The 21,486-nt window shown below is 40.4% G+C and overlaps 2 non-coding genes, 1 pseudogene and 1 gene segment (V, D, J or C); 2 read left to right on the top strand and 2 right to left on the bottom strand.

Moving 5' to 3' along the window:
• Positions 1–8,090: 8,090 nt before the first annotated feature.
• LOC132886857 (T cell receptor alpha variable 12-3-like) lies at positions 8,091–8,595 on the bottom strand (the record flags this gene model as incomplete). The annotated part of the segment is given in 2 exon segments: positions 8,091–8,386; positions 8,556–8,595. Coding segments are annotated over 2 exon segments (336 nt in total), but the record flags the coding sequence as incomplete, so codon positions are not given.
• A 5,504-nt stretch (positions 8,596–14,099) lies between these two features.
• Positions 14,100–14,214, top strand: LOC132896680 (U5 spliceosomal RNA). The gene has a single exon (XR_009656133.1). It is a non-coding gene; the product is annotated as a U5 spliceosomal RNA (small nuclear RNA).
• Positions 14,215–19,138: 4,924 nt separating this feature from the next.
• LOC132898656 (U2 spliceosomal RNA) lies at positions 19,139–19,258 on the top strand (annotated as a pseudogene).
• A 2,155-nt stretch (positions 19,259–21,413) lies between these two features.
• Positions 21,414–21,486, bottom strand: trnaf-gaa (transfer RNA phenylalanine (anticodon GAA)). Its single transcript has one exon. It is a non-coding gene; the product is annotated as a tRNA-Phe (tRNA).

Here is a 21,486-nt window from a genome sequence, read left to right as displayed (position 1 = left end):
GCGACGCCTGAACAAATATGACCTTCATGGAAGAGTCATCAGAAGAAAACCTTTCCTGCGTCCTAGCCACAAAATTCAGTGTCTGAAGTTTGCAAATGAGCATCTAAATAAGCCTGAAACAAGTCCTGTGGACTGATGAAATCAAAACGAACTTTTTGGCCACAATGTGCAAAGGTATGTTTGGAGAAAAAAGGGTGCCAAATTCCAGGAAAAGAACACCTCTCCAACTCTGAAGCATGGGTGTGGATTGATCATGCTTTGGGGTTGTGTTGCAGTCAGTGGCACAGGGCACATTTCACTGGTCGAGGGAAGCATGGATTCGAATAAATAACAGCAAATTCTGGAAGCAAACATCACACCATCTGTAAAAAAGTTGAAGTTAAAAAGAGGATGGGTCCTACAGTAAGACGATGATCCAAAACACACCTCAAAATCTACAATGGAATCCCTCAAAAGGCGCAAGCTGAAGGTTTTGACCTGGCCCTCACAGTCCCCTGACCTAAACATCATTGAAAATCTGTGGATAGATCTCAAAAGAGCAGTGCATGCAAGACAGCCCAAGAAACTTGTAGAACTGGAAGCCTTTTGCAAGGACGAATGCGTGAAAATCCCCCAGGTAAGAACTGAAAGATTATTAGCTGGCTACAAAAAGTGTTTACAAGCTGTGATACTTGCCAAAGGGGGTGTTACTAGGTACTAACCATGCAGGGTGCCCAAACTTTTGCTTCAGGCCCTTTTCCTTTTTTGTCATTTAGAAAATGTAAAAGATGAAAATTAAAAAAACAATGTTTTTGCTTAAATTATTAAGGGAATGAGTCATCTTTAACTTTATGCCTTTTGGAGATCATTTCATCTTCAACTTGCTTAACTATTCACAGTAACAGCAATTTTGACCGGGGTGCCCAAACTTTTGCATACCACTGTAAATAAAGTATCATGGCAGTAATGATGTGGTGTTTCTGGTAATGATAATGTTTTGGTGATGACATCAATGAAAAAAATGGCATATTATAATGGCCCAAAATACAGAGAACCCCTCCTCCCAAAATCTTCAAGAAGCCTATGAGTTGTTTGCTAGAGAATGAGATGGAACAATAACATCATCAAACTAAAACAGCAGAAAAATCCAAAAATAGCCTAGCCATAAATGCTACATTCAGACTGTGAGTCTAAATCCTTTCTTTTTTTCATATCAGATCTGAATCCAATCTTTCTTATTGACTGTCCACAGTATATCTTGCAGGTGATCAGAGCCGATCTGTCTGTCTGTGTGACAATCCTCATTTTCAGTCTTATTTATTTTGGTTGCTATAGTAATAGCATTGCTTCCAAAAGTAATTGATATAAATGATGTAAAATGGAGGGTCATGAAATGGGCTTGCTTATTTACCACATGGTAATGTGGAGCCATGGCACAGGTTTTATAAAAATAATGACACAGCATCACAGACATAGGAAGGTTGCCTTCCCTGCTTTATTTTGTGCACCACAAATTTTTATTGTTTCCTGTACGCGTGATCTAAATGTGAACTTTATGTGGTGTCAAAAGTCATACATGTTAAAAAAAAAATGTGATTATAGCAGTCAGACTAAAAGAGATTTGCAAAAGCTGATATGCACATAAATCAATTTGGACTGAGAATCTGAACATAGACAAAGACTCTTGTACTAAGGTCACACATAGCCCATCAATCCGTGAAAAACGTGGCCGGGCCTACCGTGGTCATTCTGGCAGATTTGTGGGGATGAACTGTTGCATAAATTTGGGTGAAGTAAATATGCAAATGAAGCCACAGTAGCCCTAATGATAGCAATGGAAGATGCCTGTAAAACCAATGGTGCCAGCAACATATAGTAACTTATGGCCTTACGGCAATGACGGCAGTGTGTACAGATTTCATGACTGCAGTACGGCATAGCCATGGCAAGACGAAATAAGCCACACCCCTCTAGGCAAACTTTTTACTTTCTGCAGAATGTTGTTCTGTGAACAATTTGAGCTTGATGGTTGCAATGGAAGGCGATTGTAACCCCTGGTAGCCCACATAAGCCTCACATATGCCTCAAGGATGCTCACATATGCTTCAAGGATGCTCATGGATGCCTTCATAGTTGCGACGGATGAATTCATCCGGCACTTAGCCCATGACAATTTTCAACATGATGAAACTTTCTGGGGATGCAAGCCATGCCCTCTTAGTTGTTAAGGTAGCTCCCTGGCTCTCATGTATTCTGACAGAAGGGCCCAGAACATGTGCTGGTTGACCCCTGGAAGGCTCAAAATCATCTACCAGTGTCTACCAAGAAATGATTCCAGCTATGTGAGACCTTAGCTTGAAGACAAAGATGGTAATCCATACAGTTGACATCTTTAGCTTAATACTTTAACGAAACAATGCTCATCAAAATATGGTTGCCTTTAAACATGACACTGAACATAAAAAAAAGTGAAGGAGAGGTGCATGTGAGAAAGTTGGAGAGATGAGATGTGGAGAGTGACTGAGAGAAAAAGAGATGGAGAAAGACTTGGGTGACAGAGAGTAAATGAGTGTGTCCAGTAGCTGAATGAACCTATTTTAATTATGGGTCTCCTGAACCCAAAGTCTGCTTCCTTCACAAATCTCATATCTCAATATGGGAGCACAGTTTCTTACACTGGCAGCTTCATATGCCTCTTCATCACTGACGGAGGTGATGGGATAAGGCAAAGGAGAACATGTGGTTAATACCACAGAATATCATCCTTCATAGTCCATAAGAAATGGTTTTGGCCTGAACAGCTCATAGTTTTGACAAAAGTGTAATCCTCTGCATCCATATTTTGAATTATTCCTGGACACACATAGCCGTCATATTTTACAACACACCAACATGCTTTGAGTTTTTCTGTGATTTCAGTGACCAGAGCAAAGGTTGCTTCTGCATCCATCACAGATGTTTACACACTCATGTTTGCAGTTCTCTTGGATGTGGTGTGTACTTGCAGTCATCTGGAGCTGACCAAAAGCAGCTAAGAACTCACCAACTGATGTGCCCTGGGGTGTTGGTGAACATCTGTTTCAGTCGGAAAGACTGTATGTTAATGCTGCTTTACAGATTATCCACATTATGTCAACATCATAGAACTGAAATTTACCTGGTGAATCTTCATGGTTCCACAGACAGTGTCCAGCTGTTGGGGAATTAATTAATTAGCCTCGCTCTCAAAGCTACACTGCTGCCTCCCCACTGTTTCTTATCTGGGATTTGCGCTCTCACAAGGGGAAAGAAAACTGTCCAAGGACAGACAGCGAATTCTCTGTGAGCTCAAATGTCCCAGCACCCAGACAGGCATGCTAAGGTTCCTCGGTCTGGTCAACTACTGCAGACAGTGGATTCCTGACTGCACCACACATGATAAAGTCCATCACTCTGTTTGTAAAAAGGACTCTCCTGAACAAATCACATGGACAGAGAACATGATGAACCTCTTTTAAGACTCAAAACCTCCTTCTGTTCTGCTTCTCCATTGGGTTTGCTGAATTATGCTTTGCCCTTTCACTTGTATGTCTTTGAATCAGGAGGGACGGCAGCTGGAGTGTCAGCTCAAGAGCATGGAGGTAGTTATCCCTTTCTAAAACTCTAGAATTGGTTGTTCAGGGCATGCCTGCCTGTCTGTGTGCCGTCACTGCATCTGCCCTGATGCTGAACAAATTGTTTTGTCTCATCCATTCATTGTATAGTCATCTCACCAGGTAGTGACAATTCTTAATAACATTCAGACATTACACATGACAGCACAGGATTGCGGTGGGGATAAAGCAATCCTTTCTGTGACCCAAAGTCCTTCTATTAAGGCTGCAGACACTCCCAATTCACCTGCTGTACTCTTACATCATCTACTGACTGCCTGATCATCCTCTGAACCTCCTGACTCACCTGACTGTTTACATGAAATTACTGATGTCTCCAGCATGAGTTGGGATTGATCCTCTGGGCCTTTTCAGCATGGTGTGCATGTGTTTGTTGATGGTTTATGCCCAAAGCCTATTATTCCACTTTTTACTATGGTTATTTTCTGTGTTCTTCAATACTCTCATTCCCATTATAATTGACCTTAAAGGACACTGAAAAATCAGCTTTCCAAGATTACACTGTATACGTTCGACATAGCATGTCCATTCCAGTGTGTTGAAACTGAATGACACAGTGTGTCCATTCCAGTGTGTTGAAGCTGAATGCATGTGCACTACCACCATTGAATCGGCATATTACTGCACATTCAGTTTCACACATGCATAATCAATGCGCACAGTCTGTGCAGACTTACATTACTGCCCTCATCTGTTACTGTCTCAAAGGGGAAAATGGAAATGAAGCTGATTTTACCTGTAATTTGATTTCATTTTAGTTTGTGTTGTATTGTTCATTGTTGTTTCTTTTTTTAACTGTTATTTTTACGATGATTAAGCCTGGTAAGTAGGACTTATGTATGTGTGAGTGGGTGGCATGAGTGGTTAGCACTGGTGACTCACAATACAAAGGTTTTGCATTCAAGCCCAGTGGCTAGGGTTCCCTCTGGGTGCTCTGGTTTTCCCCACAGTCCAAAGACATGCAGTGAGGTTACGTAACTGGTTACTGTAAATTGCCCATAGGTGTGGGAGTGTGCAGAAAGGAACTGGCCACCCTACTGCTGCAATTATGGCCATGGCAACCAAATGTGGTTTGCCTCATGTCAGGTGGAGTTTCGCAATGATGATATCATGTGTGAGAAACATTAGTATGATTGAGAAAGCTTTCAGTAGATTGTTATTGTGCTACAACCACAGGGACATGAAATGTGTTGTCCATGGATTCATGTTGTACAAAACTCTTAATGAAGTAAATTATCAGATATTTAATTTATCATTCGGATATTTGAGATGCCAGTGGTGAGTATTATTTTGTTCTAATTAAAAAAATCTTATTGAAAAGGTTTTTTTTTCATACAGTAGGTACACAAATAACAGTTGATCTTCAAAACCATTTTTTTCACAGACAGGCAGTGCAGATGTGAATGTAAACATGTAAAGAGCTCCATCTTGTGAGAAAAGCACGGCTCTGCTCCAGTCATGTGTAGTGCTTTTTGTACAGTGCAGTTGGGTTTCCTGTCACTGTGGGCTCCAGAGCGCAGTAGTACAGTGCAGAGTCTGTCACTGCAGCAGAGGAGATGAGCAGATCCACTCTCTTATTCGTTTTATCAAGTTTGATGGACACTCGTGGGTGAGGCGGATCAGCCTTTCTGGCCTGTTTACTGCCTTCAAAAATCAGCAGCAGAAACTCTGGTCTTGATCCAGGTTTTTGTTGGTACCAGTGAAGACTGTTAACTGATCCAGTATATGTGCAGGACAGTGTGATGTTGCTGCCTTCGGTTCCAGATATAGTGGTTTGGTCTGGTTTAATGCTGTTGTCAGCAGCCTCTGTGACAAAGATACTATTTTAATAGTGTGGCTATTCACTATTAATAAACTATTATTCATAAATATTTGCTGTTTTTGTTTCTTTTAAAACATAAATTAAAATCGTGTGTAATGTATATGGCTTACCAGTTTCAGCAATGGTGAAGAAAAGCAAGAAGAGGAATAACATTGTTATCCTGAGTGTTTAGTTCAGACCTCTAGCTTTAGAAATAAATGTCATTGTTGTGTATTTGAGATTGTCTCTGCTGTCTCCAGATGTAACTCCACCCACTGACATACAGTGCCCTCCACAATTATACCGGTAGGCACCCCTTGTAAAGATTAGTAAAAAGGGTGAGAAAAAAAATCCACCATTTGGTGAAGTAACTTCATCTCACACTGAAAAAAAGAGAACAATCCAATATTTAATTGAAATAAATTTATTCACAGAAAATCAAATCCCTCATCAAGAAGTAATTATGTTCAACAAAACCACACGTGCCACTATTATTAAACTACAACTTTAAGTCTTGTAGAATCAAGCCGCAGATCAACCTTGAAAAATCTCCAACTTTGCTGTGAGACATATTGTAGATTCATTTACAAACCCACTCTACCTTAACAATATCAGCAGCTGTTTAGTGTCCTGCAGCTGCAGACAACAAATAGTCATTCATTCATCATTTATTTCCAGGGATCACTTTATCCTGTTCACATTTCCATAACTGACTTCCAAAACATCCATTCATCTTCAGTAACTGCTTTATCCTGTCCAGGGTTGTGGTGGATCTGAAGCGTCTCCTGGCAGCACTGTGGATGAAGCAGGAATAGACACTGGATGGGACACCATGCGCCTTCACATACCTTGGCAGCTCTGACAGTATTACTTTATGGTGGACGTGATTAGAAAAGATTGTTCACCATTTGTTAACCCACGCTGTAATACCAATTAACCTAACGTAAATATTTGATGAAAGGAGGCTGGCTACCATAACAAAACCACAAGTTTGTTTTGTGGTACAGCCCTCTCAGCCCCTTTATCTCATATACATTACAGCACAGTGAAATTTCTGCCAGCTTGTTAGAAAGCAGGCAGGGTCAGCCATGATGCAGCATCCTTGGAGCAGAATGGGTTAAGGGCCCTGCTCAAGAGCCCAACAATGGCAGCTTGGCAGTGCTGGGGCTTGAACCTTTGATCGGTAACCCAGAGCCTGATATATAGAGTCACCACTACCCCAGGAGATTAATGACCCTTGTCATGTTAGGAAGATGGGAGGGGACATACAGTATATACATTGTTGATATATCAACAATGTAACCTGTCAAATTATGCTGATGCACAAAAACTGCTCTGTGTAGCCTGGTGATGTTGGATTTACAGCGTAGGCTCTGTATGATTAGTGTGCCAGGCGAGCTCAAAAGATCCAGTGGTTTAATGAATATCCACAGTGGTGGTCTATTTGCCCCAACTAAGTTTATTTAACAGGTCAATAACAATTTGTGTTCATGTAGACACCAGTAGTTGCCCTGACATCATTTCATCATGTGTTTTAATGTGACATGTAGCCTACGCAGAACCAGCCAGCTGACCGAACCATAGCCAGCCTTTGGAAGATTATTCACATATAGGGATTTTTTTTTTTTGCCACACAATATTAATGTGAATATAAATTTGTGTTGTCCAGACACCACAAATGAGCTGCTGCAGTCAACTGAGCCTGGATGCATTGGAGAAAATGGTATTTATGTGTCTGCGAGACAGCAAGAGAGAGTGAGAGAGAGAGACTTGGAAATATAATCATAATCTTGTGAGATGGGATGTTATCTGAGATTTTGAATGCTGCAATATAATAATGTAGCTTAGAATGTTTGTGGTCCTAAAGGAGAGATATGTGAGTGACAAATTATATATTTTTAGTAAAATTTATCATCAGTTTAATAGTGATATTTAATAGTCAGTTGGCACATGCCTCAGTTTCCTGAGACATTATGGGTGTTGATGATAACTTAATAAGGAGACAGAAACTGAACTACATACATTTAAAAAGAGCAGTGCAAATAATAAAGATGAGTGTGGCAGTGAGGGTGTGGTCGAGCGTTGGCTGTGAATGGAGAGGAGTCAGATTGAACCAGCAGTTAACATGTGACAAGGTCAAACTGTGTCTAATTATTGGCTGTCTATTAACGTGTGTCTCTGTGTGTCTTTCAGATGGCCAGAAACGAGAGAGAGAGAGTGAGTGTCGAAGTAGTGTCACTGAAAACTGACCATTAGAAATGTGGGTGGAAACACCTTGTTGACAAGAGAGGTCAGAGGAAAATGGCCAGATTGGTTCGAGCTGCCAGGAAGGATATAATAACTCATAGCAACTCTTTACAACCATGGTGAGCAGAAAAGTATCTCAGCATGCAACTGCAGAAGAACACATTGGGTTCCACTCCTGCAGCCAAGAACAGGAATCTTGGAATCAAGAAGAAGTTCCTACTACACCTGCAGGTGAGTGTTTGTTTTTATTGACCTATCTAACCCCCCATTTATTTATTTTTAACTGATTATATAATTGATATTATATCATCTGGAATTGTGTAACTTTAGCAGTTGATCAGCCTTCAGTATAATATAACTGTGTGAAAGTTTTTGTACAGTGCAGTTGGATTTCCTGTCACTGTGGGCCGCAGAGCACAGTAGTATAGTGCAGAGTCTGATACAGCAGCAGAGGAGATGAGCAGATCCACTTGTTTCTTCTTTTCATGAACTTCAGCAGAGAGACGTGGTGGGATTGAGTCACTTTTATATCCACTTTCTGATATATAAAGAAGGAAGTCAGGTTTAGATTTTGGATATTGTCTGTACCACTGCAGGTCATGTCCTGTACCACTTGCTTCATAGTTGCAGGACAGAGTAACATCACTGCCTTCATCTATAACTGTCTGAGTGAAAAGTGGCTTTATTGAATCTGCCATGGAGTCACCTGTCATAGAGAAGAGAACAAAATGTTTTTATCATTTCCACCATCATGCCAGAACTACAGTACATAAGTCAGACCCACATTCTGATTTTTCTTCCCACCACACAGATGAATAAATCACTAATTCAACACTTAATATTTCTGCAGTGACAAAAAGTCAAAGTTAACTCACCGAGTGAAAGCCACAGACACATGAATATAACAGTGAACATGATGAATGGTCTCAGCTGAGTGAAAGTATTCTTTCTGTACTATGATATGTTCACATCATAAAGGTTCATGAAGCTCCAGCCCACAGCACCACATGACAGTGTCACCATTGTTACTGACAGATTGTTGATTCTTACTGAAGCATCCTGGCTTTACATTCAGCCTCACATGGGGAACCTGTCTTCAACTCCAACTGTCAGCAGAATTCATGGAATTATGAAAAATCAATCATTCTAATCTGTAAAAATATAATCTAATCAATACATTATTAAATGTTTAAATTCCCTGTTATATTTGTTTTATAAGTGGTTTTGCTGCATTAGGAGATTTGGCCTGATCTGAAATTGCTGTAAATAAGTATAAATCATGACAAATAATTTAGTATGACAAGTTATTATTATTATTATTATTATTATCACAATGCAATTGATTTATTTACTTTGTAATAATGAAGCATGTTATTTCACTGAGGTGGGGAACAAACCAGCTGCTGCTCTTTGTAATATTATGAAAGATGCCACCAAGCCATTCGGCCTTAAGAGGTGTGATGCATTTTGTGTGTGAAGTTTGCTGGATCGAGTGAAGGTTGCAGAGAGAGAGAGAAAGAAAGAAACTGGGTGTTTTATTTATTTTGTGTTCCTCATTTCCTCCCTGTAGTCTTGTCTGCTTCCTGGCCTACCTGTCTTCTTTCTCATGTCTATTTTTTAATTAATTTGCCTCATATGATTTTAATATTATTAGTATGCTTTATAAACCTAAAGACTAAACAAAATCTCATGGTTGCTATTTGTCATTTAAACATGAAACTCTGTAAGCACAATAAAGTATTTACATTATCCAATCACAAACACCTCCATTACAAGTGAACCTGTCCAGAGCCCATTTTATTCACTGCAGCTGTAATGTGCTTGTCCATGCTGGAGACAAATATATTACAGGCCACACATGATTAACAAATTGTATTTATAGCCCGACTGCAATTTCAATTTTATTCATTAATTCAGAGAAACAAGTCATTTTGGTTTTGGTGAGTTGATACTATTCAGCTTGATAGAAAAATCTGAAACGTTGCTGAAGCTCCATTAGTTTGGAGCACAACTGCAATAAGATCTCACATCTGTACAATCTCTTCTTTTTTGCATTGCATTATATATTAAATGACTATGTATGTATGACTGAAGAGAGTGAATATTATTGTGAAAAGGAGTATTCATAAACAAACAGGTCGAAGTCTCTGGGACATGAGCAGGGTCCTCGTGCTTGGCCCACAATAAGACATCTAATAGTGCCATCTTGTGGTGAAAGGTGAAAAACCAAGGGGTTTTTTGTTTGCTTGTCTGTTTGTTTTGTTTTGTTTAAATGAACTACGCTCCTCATTTACCGGGAAAAAAAGTGTTGCTGGGAAAAAGAAGTTATTTTTATGTGTTTTTTTTTATTCATATTTCAATAGGGGTGGCACGGTGGTGTAGTGGTTAGCGCTGTCGCCTCACAGTAAGTAGGGCTGGGTTTGAGCCCCACGGCCGGCAGGGGCCTTTCTGTGCGGAGTTTGCATGTTCTCCCCGTGTCCGCGTGGGTTTCCTCCGGGTGCTCCGGTTTCCCCCATAGTCCAAAGACATGCAGGTTAGGTTAACTGGTGACTCTAAATTGACCGTAGGTGTGAATGTGAGTGTGAATGGTTGTCTGTGTCTATGTGTCAGCCCTGTGATGACCTGGTGACTTGTCCAGGGTGTACCCCGCCTTTCGCCCGTAGTCAGCTGGGATAGGCTCCAGCCTGCCTGCGACCCTGTAGAACAGGATAAAGCGGCTAGAGGTGATGAGATGAGATGACGAGAATATGTTTACACCAACAACCAGTTTACACTCAAAGTGTGTAATTTAATTCAAAATATGTTATTAATCCAATCATTCCAAAAATGTGTTATCCACCATTCGATAAAAGTGACACATTTGAGATCAGTTGTTGGCTGACCTAAGAGTTATATTCACTATAGATCATCCCTGAAGCTATTAGCAACCTGAAACCTTTAACTTTAAAATGGTAGCATCTAATAAGATAACCTGCTTTGGAAATCCTGAGCATGTGTATTCATTTTTTTTCCATAAAATGGATAGAAGACATATTTTTTTGAAAATGTGTCCAATCTAATAGCCTGCTGAATGAGTGTATATGAACTGAATATGGCAATAATTTGACTGGGCATTTATATGTGAAACAATATCATGGCTGAGGGGGCAAGTTTGTATGGGATCAATTAATCATGTTTCATTTTGTTTTGTTTTTTCCCTCCATGAAAGACCTGGGACCAGTTACATGAAAATAAAATAAAATAAAGTAAAACCATATAGATATCAAGCTGAATCAAGCTGTTAACATCGTGGAATGTTTATCAACTTTTGCTTACTGCTGTTACTTAGATGCCAATTAAAGACATCAGATAAACATGTTAGAGCAGGGCTTTTCAAAGTGTGGGGCGCGCCTCCCCTAGGGGGCGCCAGAGTTATTCAGGGGGGGGCAACATGAGAAAAAATAAACCAGAATAAGTTACTATTGTGGACATTTCGCGAACTTCAGCTAGCCTTTGCCAGAGACAAAATGGATTGATTTTTAGTACCTAAAGTTACAGTGAGTGAGGAGACAAAGTCTGGGCCAAGCAAAAAACCAGACCCTCCAGGATTTCGCGATGTTGCGATTTGCAAATTCAACCAATCCCCGCGAATTCAGGGCGGTGTTGCAATTATATCCAATCACCGCAACTTTCCCGCAAATTTGACCAATCGTTGGCGTCGTCAAACTACCTTCCGCCTTACTTCCGTGTATACGTTCAAGAGAAGCCGCATGTGCGCAGTGTTGCCAGATTGGGTGGTTTCAAGTGCATTTTGGCAGGTTTTGAACATATTTTGGACTGGAAAACGTCAGCAGTATCTGGCAACACTGCATGATGTGCGAGTCAGTGTTTATCTCATCTCATTATCTCTAGCCACTTTATCCTGTTCTACAGGGCTGCAGGCAAGCTGGAGCCTATCCCAGCTGACTACGGGCGAAAGGCGGGGTACACCCTGGACAAGTCACCAGGTCATCACAGGGCCCACACATACCGGTAGACACAGACAACCATTCACACCTACGGTCAATTTAGAGTCACCAGTTAACCTAACCTGCATGTCTTTGGACTGTGGGGGAAACCAGAGCACCCGGAGGAAACCCACGCAGACATGGGGAGAACATGCAAACTCCGCACAGAAAGGCCCTCGCTGGCCACGGGACTCGAACCCAGACCTTCTTGCTGTGAGGCGACAGTGCTAACCACTACACCACCGTGCCGCCAGTCAGTGTTTATGTAGGCTTAAATTCTGTTACTGAAAGTGTGTTATGTTTACAGTGAAGGACTGTGTGCACTTTATATTATTTTTTTAACTTAATACAAGAAATTAATGGATGCCAACGTTTTTGCCAAAATGGTATTTTATTTTCCATTGTTTAGGCAGCTTCAGCATCATACTGTGAGATTCTGTTCAAATTGTTTTTTTTTTCTTCTATGAAGCCTGAGCCATTTATTTTATTAGTTTATAATTATTGTTTAATTTAGTCTTCAGGAGAGACTGCCTGCACACAGTACTAGTATTAATAGTTTTTTTTTTTCTTACATGAAAGCTGAGGCATTTATATTATATTTTAAGGTAACTTCATGTTGTGCTGTGAGGTTCTATGCACTTTAACTTTTGAACCAACAGGTGCATTTGGATAAGTAAAGCCTATTTTTCTGCATTTTTGTAGTCCTGGTAATCTTTTATATTGGTAAAGATGTTTATAGGACCATTTCTCAGTGTCTTTTTTTTTAATCAATAGTTTTTCAGTAATAACTTAAGATTTAACATATCACTCAATTTTAATCACAAAAAGAGAAAATCGCAACAATTTCTCGCAACTTTTACTTCCTCCCGCAATGTAATCGCAACAAAAACCTAAAAAACACCGCAGCTTTCATCGCAATTTTTTGGAAAACCCCCCGCAACATCAGACATTTTAGCCCGCAACAATCACAAAAAAGGTTTGCAGAATCCTGGGGGACTGAAAAAAGAAGCAAGTATGACCACGATTATTTAAAGTTTGGATTTTCATGGACTGGATCTGAAGATGCTCCACTGCCACAGTGTGTTGTCTGCCAAGAGGTGCCAGCTAACGATGCTATGAGATGTTTACAATGTGTAAAAAAAAGATGTTTTAAAAAGCACAGATGTTTAAAATGTGTAAAAGAAAAAAAGAAAAAATGTGTACAACAACCATTTTTTTAAAAATACGAATGGAACATTAAGTATAGCAACAACAAAAATTGTAAGGGGGGCGCTGTTGTTTATTTGCTCTCTGAGGGGGGGCTGACTCTCCCACACTTTGAAAAACCCTGTGTTAGAGTGACTTTTTACAGAGTTGGATTACTGACCTTAGTCAGCTACTCTGAGCATGCAGTGCAATATTCTGCACCTTAAGAAATAACCAGTATTTCCTGCTTACTTTTGAAATGGTTAAATTAACCTACAGTGGTGCTTGAAAGTTTGTGAACCCTTTAGAATTTTCTATATTTCTGCAGAAATATGACTGTAGTCCCAAAGTCACCATGACAGTTGCAGTCCCAAACCATCATAGCAATACTGTAAGTGTCCAGAGCCATCTTCTAAGTGTATTTTTCAACTGTCCAGATTGGGCCATCCTCAACAAGAGCGATGTGATGAGACTCCAGCCAGACGTAGGGCATCAGGATAGATCAGGCAGGTGTGAAGAGCAGGAGACGTCAGCTTCACTGGTATCTCAGGATGGATGTGTCACAAGAGAGAGAGAAACACAGGTTTTTAGGTATGCCCATTGTTACCTAATGGTTAAGCACAGTATACAATGTGTGTGCTCAGTGCAAGCAGGGACTCCAGCAAGGCAAATTATGACAACATAACTAAAAAAGAGAGCCGGAAGGTAACACAGATAATGAGGGAGCCCTAGAACATAAACCAGCCAGCACTCCACCATCGAAGAAGCACTTACAGAGTCTGACAGTCCATACCATTCATTAAACAAGCACTTCAAGAACGATGCAGCCAAGTGAAATCCATGTCACCAGCAGCCCTAATCGACCATTTAAGGTAAAAGCTGGACTTATTGGGGATTTGAACCCAGGACCTTTCATGCTCTAAGCAAGAATCACACCCCTAAACCAACAAGCTAAACTAGCAAACAAAAATGAATCCACCGCTTTCTCCGTGGCTATAGGTTCTAAATCATCCTCAAACAAAAAAACAAATATTGAGGACAAATTTGAAGAGCTTTCCTGTCTTTTTCAAAAGAATCGATATCGAGAATGCACACAACTGCAGAGAATAGTATAGAGTCCGTATGGAAACAAAAGAAGGTACTGGCGCAAATGACATCACACGTGCAGCACCGCCAAGCTGTAAATCACTGCAATCTAATAATGGCGGACAAGCTTTGAGTGATTTTTGGAACAGAATTCAGACAATATCCGGCAGGTTTCTCTTCATTGTCATGTAAATCTTTCGCCTTTTACTAAACATTTTCATGGAGCGGAATGTTAATGAGTTGAACTTATTTTTGCAGGCTTTGCTTTGGTGGCACTGGACATTTTGGTGGCCAAATGTTAGAAACATGGGCATCGCCACAATTGAATTTGAAGGGGACATGTCCCCTTCACATTTCATAATTCTTTGTTTGGACCCCCCCACATTTAACATAAAATATTAGTTCACCCAGCGCTGTTTCTATTGCTTCGTGAAAGAATCGATTTCACTTGATCGATAAGAGAATACACGTACCACTGAAAATCCACTCTGGGTTTTCTGGGCGTTACCTACAACAACTCGCCGCACGCAAGTGAAGTGAATCTTAGTGCAAGCAGGGAAATTTTGGTGCAAGGTGCAGCTGCTCGAAAGTGGAGGAGGTGACGTCAGCCCCATTGCCGCCTCACAATGTCTAGCTATTTCTAAAACCTTATTCTTTTGTTATATGCCCTCAAAATTAACCCTAGGCCATGTTAAATTAATGTTCAACTAAACAATGAAATAAGCTTAGCCTAATGGGGTATTCTTAGTTGATGATGAATTGTTTGCAATATTTGCTCCGTTCCCAGACACAATGGACATAAGGAAATTCTTTACAAAGAAGCGGAAGGTAAGTCAAAATTTCCCCACAGGACAGGTTTTTTTTTGTCCCAATGGAAATGTTAGTGCAGTTAGCTGGCTAGTCAATGTTAGGAGATATATCAGATAGCTTAATGTTAGCTATCATTTACAACCCCAATTCCAAAAAAGTTGGGACAAAGTACAAATTGTAAATAAAAATGGAATGCAATAATTTACAAATCTCAAAAACTGATATTGTATTCACAATAGAACATAGACAACATATCAAATGTCGAAAGTGAGACATTTTGAAATTTCATGCCAAATATTGACTCATTTGAAATTTCATGACAGCAACACATCTCAAAAAAGTTGGGACAGGGGCAATAAGAGGCTGGAAAAGTTAAAGGTACAAAAAAGGAACAGCTGGAGGACCAAATTGCAACTTATTAGGTCAATTGGCAATAGGTCATTAACATGACTGGGTATAAAAAGAGCATCTTGGAGTGGCAGCGGCTCTCAGAAGTACAGATGGGAAGAGGATCACCAATCCCCCTAATTCTGCGCCGACAAATAGTGGAGCAATATCAGAAAGGAGTTCGACAGTGTAAAGTTGCAAAGAGTTTGAACATATCATCATTTACAGTGCATAATATCATCAAAAGATTCAGAGAATCTGGAAGAACCTCTGTGCATAAGGGTCAAGGACGGAAAACCATACTGGGTGCCCATGATCTTCGGGCCCTTAGATGGCACTGCATCACATACAGGCATGCTTCTCTATTGGAAATCACAAAATGGGCTCAGGAATATTTCCAGAGAACATTATCTGTGAACACAATTCACCATGCCATCCGCCGTTGCCAGCTAAAACTCTATAGTTCAAAGAAGAAGCCGTATCTAAACATGATCCAGAAGCGCAGACGTCTTCTCTGGGCCAAGGCTCATTTAAAATGGACTGTGGCAAAGTGGAAAACTGTTCTGTGGTCAGACAAATAAAAATTTGAAGTTCTTTATGGAAATCAGGGATGCCGTGTCATTCAGACTAAAGAGGAGAAGGACGACACAAGTTGTTATCAGCACTCAGTTCAGAAGCCTGCATCTCTGATGGTATGGGGTTGCATTAGTGTGTGTGGCATGAGCAGCTTACACATTTGGAAAGACACCATCAATGCTGAAAGGTATATCCAGGTTCTAGAGCAACATATGCTCCCATCCAGACGACGTCTCTTTCAGGGAAGACCTTGCATTTTCCAACATGACAATGCCAAACCACATACTACATCAATTGCAGCATCACGGCTGCGTAGAAGAAGGGTCCGGGTACTGAACTGGCCAGCCTGCAGTCCAGATCTTTCACCCATAGAAAACATTTGGCGCATCATAAAACGGAAGATACGGCAAAAAAGACCTAAGACAGTTGAGCAACTAGAATCGTACATTAGACAAGAATGGGTTAACATTCCTATCCCTAAACTTGAGCAACTTGTCTCCTCAGTCCCCAGACGTTTACAGACTGTTGTAAAGAGAAAAGGGGATGTCTCACAGTGGTAAACATGGCCTTGTCCCAACTTTTTTGAGATGTGTTGTTGTCATGAAATTTAAAATCACCTAATTTTTCTCTTTAAATGATACATTTTCTCAGTTTAAACATTTGATATGTCATCTATGTTCTATTCTGAATAAAATATGGAATTTTGAAACTTCCACATCATTGCATTCCGTTTTTATTTGCAATTTGTACTTTGTCCCAACTTTTTTGGAATCGGGGTTGTAATTCAAACCCAGTAGACCTGCCTTATTGTAATGCCAAGAATGAGGTTAAGTCTGCTCTAATGACACTGATTCCCTGTTATGATTTGAAGAACTTGTTTTGTCTGGTCTTTGCCAGTTTTCTGGAAAGTAACATGGGAAAATCAGTGTATCGGGAAGGAATAGTACAACCCCGATTCCAAAAAAGTTGGGACAAAGTACAAATTGTAAATAAAAACAGAATGCAATGATGTGCAAGTTTCAAAATTCCATATTTTATTCAGAATAGAACACAGATGACATATCAAATGTTTAAATTGAGAAAATGTATCATTTAAAGAGAAAAATTAGGTGATTTTAAATTTCATGACAACAACACATCTCAAAAATTTGGGACAAGGCCATGTTTCCCACTGTGAGACATCCCCTTTTCTCTTTACAACAGTCTGTAAACGTCTGGGGACTGAGGAGACAAGTTGCTCAAGTTTAGGGATAGGAATGTTAACCTATTCTTGTCTAATGTAGGATTCTAGTTGCTCAACTGTCTTAGGTCTTTTTTGTCGTATCTTCCGTTTTATGATGCGCCAAATGTTTTCTATGGGTGAAAGATCTGGACTGCAGGCTGGCCAGTTCAGTACCTGGACCCTTCTTCTACGCAGCCGTGATGCTGTAATTGATGCAGTATGTGGTTTGGCATTGTCATATTGGAAAATGCAAGGTCTTCCCTGAAAGAGACGTCATCTGGATGGGAGCATATGTTGCTCTAGAACCTGGATATACCTTTCAGCATTGATGGTGTCTTTTCAGATGTGTAAGCTGCCCATGCCACAAGCACTAATGCAACCCCATACCATCAGAGATGCAGGCTTCTGAACTGAGCGCTGATTACAACTTGGGTCGTCCTTCTCCTCTTTAGTCCGAATGACACGGCGTCCCTGATTTCCATAAAGAACTTCAAATTTTGATTCGTCTGACCACAGAACAGTTTTTCACTTTGCCACAGTCCATTTTAAATGAGCCTTGGCCCAGAGAAGACATCTGCGCTTCTGAATCATGTTTAGATATGGCTTCTTCTTTGAACTATAGAGTTTTAGCTGGCAACGGCGGATAGCACGATGAATTGTGTTCACAGATAATGTTCTCTGGAAATATTCCTAAGCCCATTTTGTGATTTCCAATACAGAAGCATGCCTGTATGTAATGCAGTGCCGTCTAAGGGCCCGAAGATCACGGGCACCCAGTATGGTTTTCCAGCCTTGACCCTTATGCACAGAGGTTCTTCCAGATTCTCTGAATCTTTTGATGATATTATGCACTGTAGATGATGATCTGTTCAAACTCTTTGCAATTTTACACTGTCGAACTCCTTTCTGATATTGCTCCACTATTTGTCGGTGCAGAATTAGGGGGATTGGTGATCCTCTTCCCATCTTTACTTCTGAGAGCCGCTGCCACTCCAAGATGCTCTTTTTATACCCAGTCATGTTAATGACCTATTGCCACTTGACCTAATGAGTTGCAATTTGGTCCTCCAGCTGTTCCTTTTTTGTACCTTTAACTTTTCCAGCCTCTTATTGCCCCTGTCCCAACTTTTTTGAGATGTATTGCTGTCATGAAATTTCAAATGAGCCAATATTTGGCATGAAATTTTAAAATGTCTCACTTTTGACATTTGATATGTTGTCTATGTTCTATTGTGAATACAATATCAGTTTTTGAGATTTGTAAATTATTGCATTCCGTTTTTATTTACAATTTGTACTTAGTCCTAACTTTTTTGGAATCGGGGTTGTAGAAAGGAAAGCAATGGAGAGAGATGGATTGTGAAGGAAAGGGGGATAAAGTGATGAAGTGGTAGAAATTGTGGTGGCACCAATGTAAGAAGGAGTTATATCTATAAATCTATTTGTTATGCTAATCTGTAAATGTTACTGTAGTATCACCATTGCATGTAGGTTGACAAAACTGCACTTGTTCATTGTGTGAAGTTCTCTTTTATGTGTCATTGCTTGACACTGTAATTTTGTGTTATGAAGTCTGCATGATGCCATGTCATGCCTTTTCATTGTGTGAAATTATGAATATTCTTATTTTTAAACATACAGTTGAGTGTCACTATTGCTTGGCACAGTGGCATGTTATGTTATGTCTAAAACTAAATAAAAAAGGAAACACAAAATAAAAAATAAAATGCACCCATAAAGTCATTGTTGGTGATAAATTGTGTCACATTCATCTCATTATCTTAGACAGAGCAGTGGATTTAAAAACAGGCTGATGAATATATGGACTAGTTGAATGAGGACTTATTGTTGAGTCTCTAAAATAGTCATTGAATTAAGTGACTTTTGTAGGTAAAATTAGGTGTTTAACAACCTGTTAAAAATACACCAGAATGCAGGAAATGGCATCTAATTAATTACAAATTTTCTGGGGGAGGCCCCCAGACCCCCCACCAGTGTGTCCCCCCGATATTAAAAATGTTTCTGACGCCCCTGGTTAGAAATATTGGGCTTTTTGAATGACACCCCCCCCCCCACACACACACACACACGGTGACGTCTCTCTTCAAAAGGATCCAGCTGTTGGGGCTGGAGTCTAGCTGTGTTTACCTTTCTGGATTTTAATATTTGGAAGTGGTACATTTAAAGCCATTGACTGCAACAAGTTATCCTTTCTTGGTCTTTTGGCTAAAATCAAGTGTAGTATCTGTTTTTATTAGTTTGATCTCTGATGTGGCGGCACGGTGGTGTAGTGGTTAGCGCTGTCGCCTCACAGCAAGAAGGTCCTGGGTTCGAGCCCCGGGGCCGGCGAGGGCCTTTCTGTGTGGAGTTTGCATGTTGTCCGTGTGGGTTTCCTCCGGGTGCTCCAGTTTTTTCCCCCACAGTCCAAAGACATGCAGGTTAGGTTAACTGGTGACTCTAAATTGACCGTAGGTCAATACTTCCAGAATTAGTATTCTTGTTAAAAAAAGATATCAAAATGTTTCATCAAAAAAAAGATATATGTTTTCTAAATAAAGATGGCAAAGAGATGTTTTTGAGCAGAAAGCTGATGGGATTTGCTCTTTTTGTTCTATGCATCTTTATGATATTGTAGTGGCTTTGCAGTGCGTTCTTGATACCGATTCTTTTGAAAAAGACACCAAAACTCTTCAAATTCGTCCTCAATCTTTGGTTGGTTGTCTGAGGATGATTTAGAACCTATAGCCACAGAGAAAGAGGCGGACAAATATACAAGCCAAGTCGCTCGTGAAGAAGATGATCATCATCAGCAGCTGTTTTCTGGAACCCGGGGAGTTCATGGTACTATTTTATTTTATTTTGTTTTATATATACAGTATATATATTTTTACTGATTTGATGTTCAGCTTTCACAGTTATGATAAAGCAGTGTCTCTTTGTAATTGTCATGTTTGTATACATGCTATAATATAATCTGTTTTTTTTTTTTCCAAGGCAGAGCCCTGGGGCCGGCGAGGGCCTTTCTGTGTGGAGCTTGCATGTTCTCCCTATGTCCACGTGGGTTTCCTCCAGGTGCTCCGGTTTCCCCCACAGTCCAAAGACATGCAGGTTAGGTTAACTGGTGACTCTAAATTGACCGTAGGTGTGAATGGTTGTCTGTGTCTATGTGTCAGCCCTGTGATGACCTGGCGGCTTGTCCAGGGTGTACCCTGCCTTTCGCCCATAGTCAGCTGGGATGGGCTCCAGCTTGCCTGCGACCCTGTAGAAGGATAAAGCGGCTAGAGATGATGAGATGAGATGAGATGAGGAAATTGTGGGTAGCACCTTTGGGAAGCTCAAGTCATGTGGTTTCATATGATATATGTGTGTTAATTGTGTGATGAGTGTTCCACCAGCAATTTAATAGAGATGAATGGGTGCGATTTTGACGCATCGGTCATATACGGTTATTCCACAGTGCCAAATACATTACTGTTTCTGAAATGTGAACAGGAAATATTACTGGGGCACAGCAGATATATACTGGGGCACGTGCCCCAGTAAAATGGGTCTGGCGACGCTGATGGACAACTCATATGGTAAGTTCAAGCAACAGGCTAAATGCAAGCATGCCCTTTACTGTGCGGTGAGCTCTTTGGGATGGCATTGCTGGCTTTTGTTTCCAGATTGTAGGAACTGCTTCATGTACCAGACATCGCTCAAATCCTTCTATGTGAATCTGCTTCATAAATGTATCTTTTTCAAAATGTATGGAGCAGACAACAAACCGTCCTGTCGGCTTGAAGTTACCTTTGTCAGTACAAATCAAACCCATTCATGCTGACTTTGGGCTACAATGGATCAAAATTCTGCTTTTTTTATTGGGTACACTTGAACAGCCTTGAAGGACACACCCCTTAGGAGGCATGCTTTGGTTTTAGTTTTGTTGTGGAATTTAAAAAAAAAATTAAAATGTGCTACACTTTGCAAAGCAGATGAAGCCAGAAATGCCACAAACTTTCAAGCGTTTTGCATATGACGCCACTTCTTTGAATGAACAGTAACTTACCAGGAACGCGTTTGTGTAATGGCGGACTCAAAGAGCCAAACTTTACCAACTAAACAGAACATGTCCCTGGTCTCATATTAAAATACAATTTAGACAGTAAACTATTTAACATGTCTAGTTTTATAAGGTGTAATTTTCGTAAGACAAGCACTTTAACGGAAACAAAGGGTTTGGGGAATGACAGCGTGCTTGACCAGAAGGACCCTGTAGTTGAGACAATCTGTGTATATTACAAGCTGCAAACAAAGACTCTACAGAGATTTGAACTCGGGTCACTGGAGTCAAAGTCTACAGTGCGAACCATTACACCATGAAACAGAGGCCAGATTGTTCTCACCATCAAATTACTGGCATATACTGACAGCGACCTGGCAAAAAAAATCAAACAGACCCTTGGTCAAAAGCTTAGATGAACACACACCACGGACCACAGTGCCGAAACCCGGGATTGAACCGGGGACCTTTAGATCTTCAGTCAAACACTCTCCCTACTGAGCTATTTCGGC

Source organism: Neoarius graeffei, chromosome 1, assembly GCF_027579695.1.
Source record: "Neoarius graeffei isolate fNeoGra1 chromosome 1, fNeoGra1.pri, whole genome shotgun sequence".
NCBI classification, from domain to species: domain Eukaryota; kingdom Metazoa; phylum Chordata; class Actinopteri; order Siluriformes; family Ariidae; genus Neoarius; species Neoarius graeffei.
Note: the sequence above shows the minus strand (reverse complement) of the source record. Positions and strands in the feature narration are given on the sequence as shown.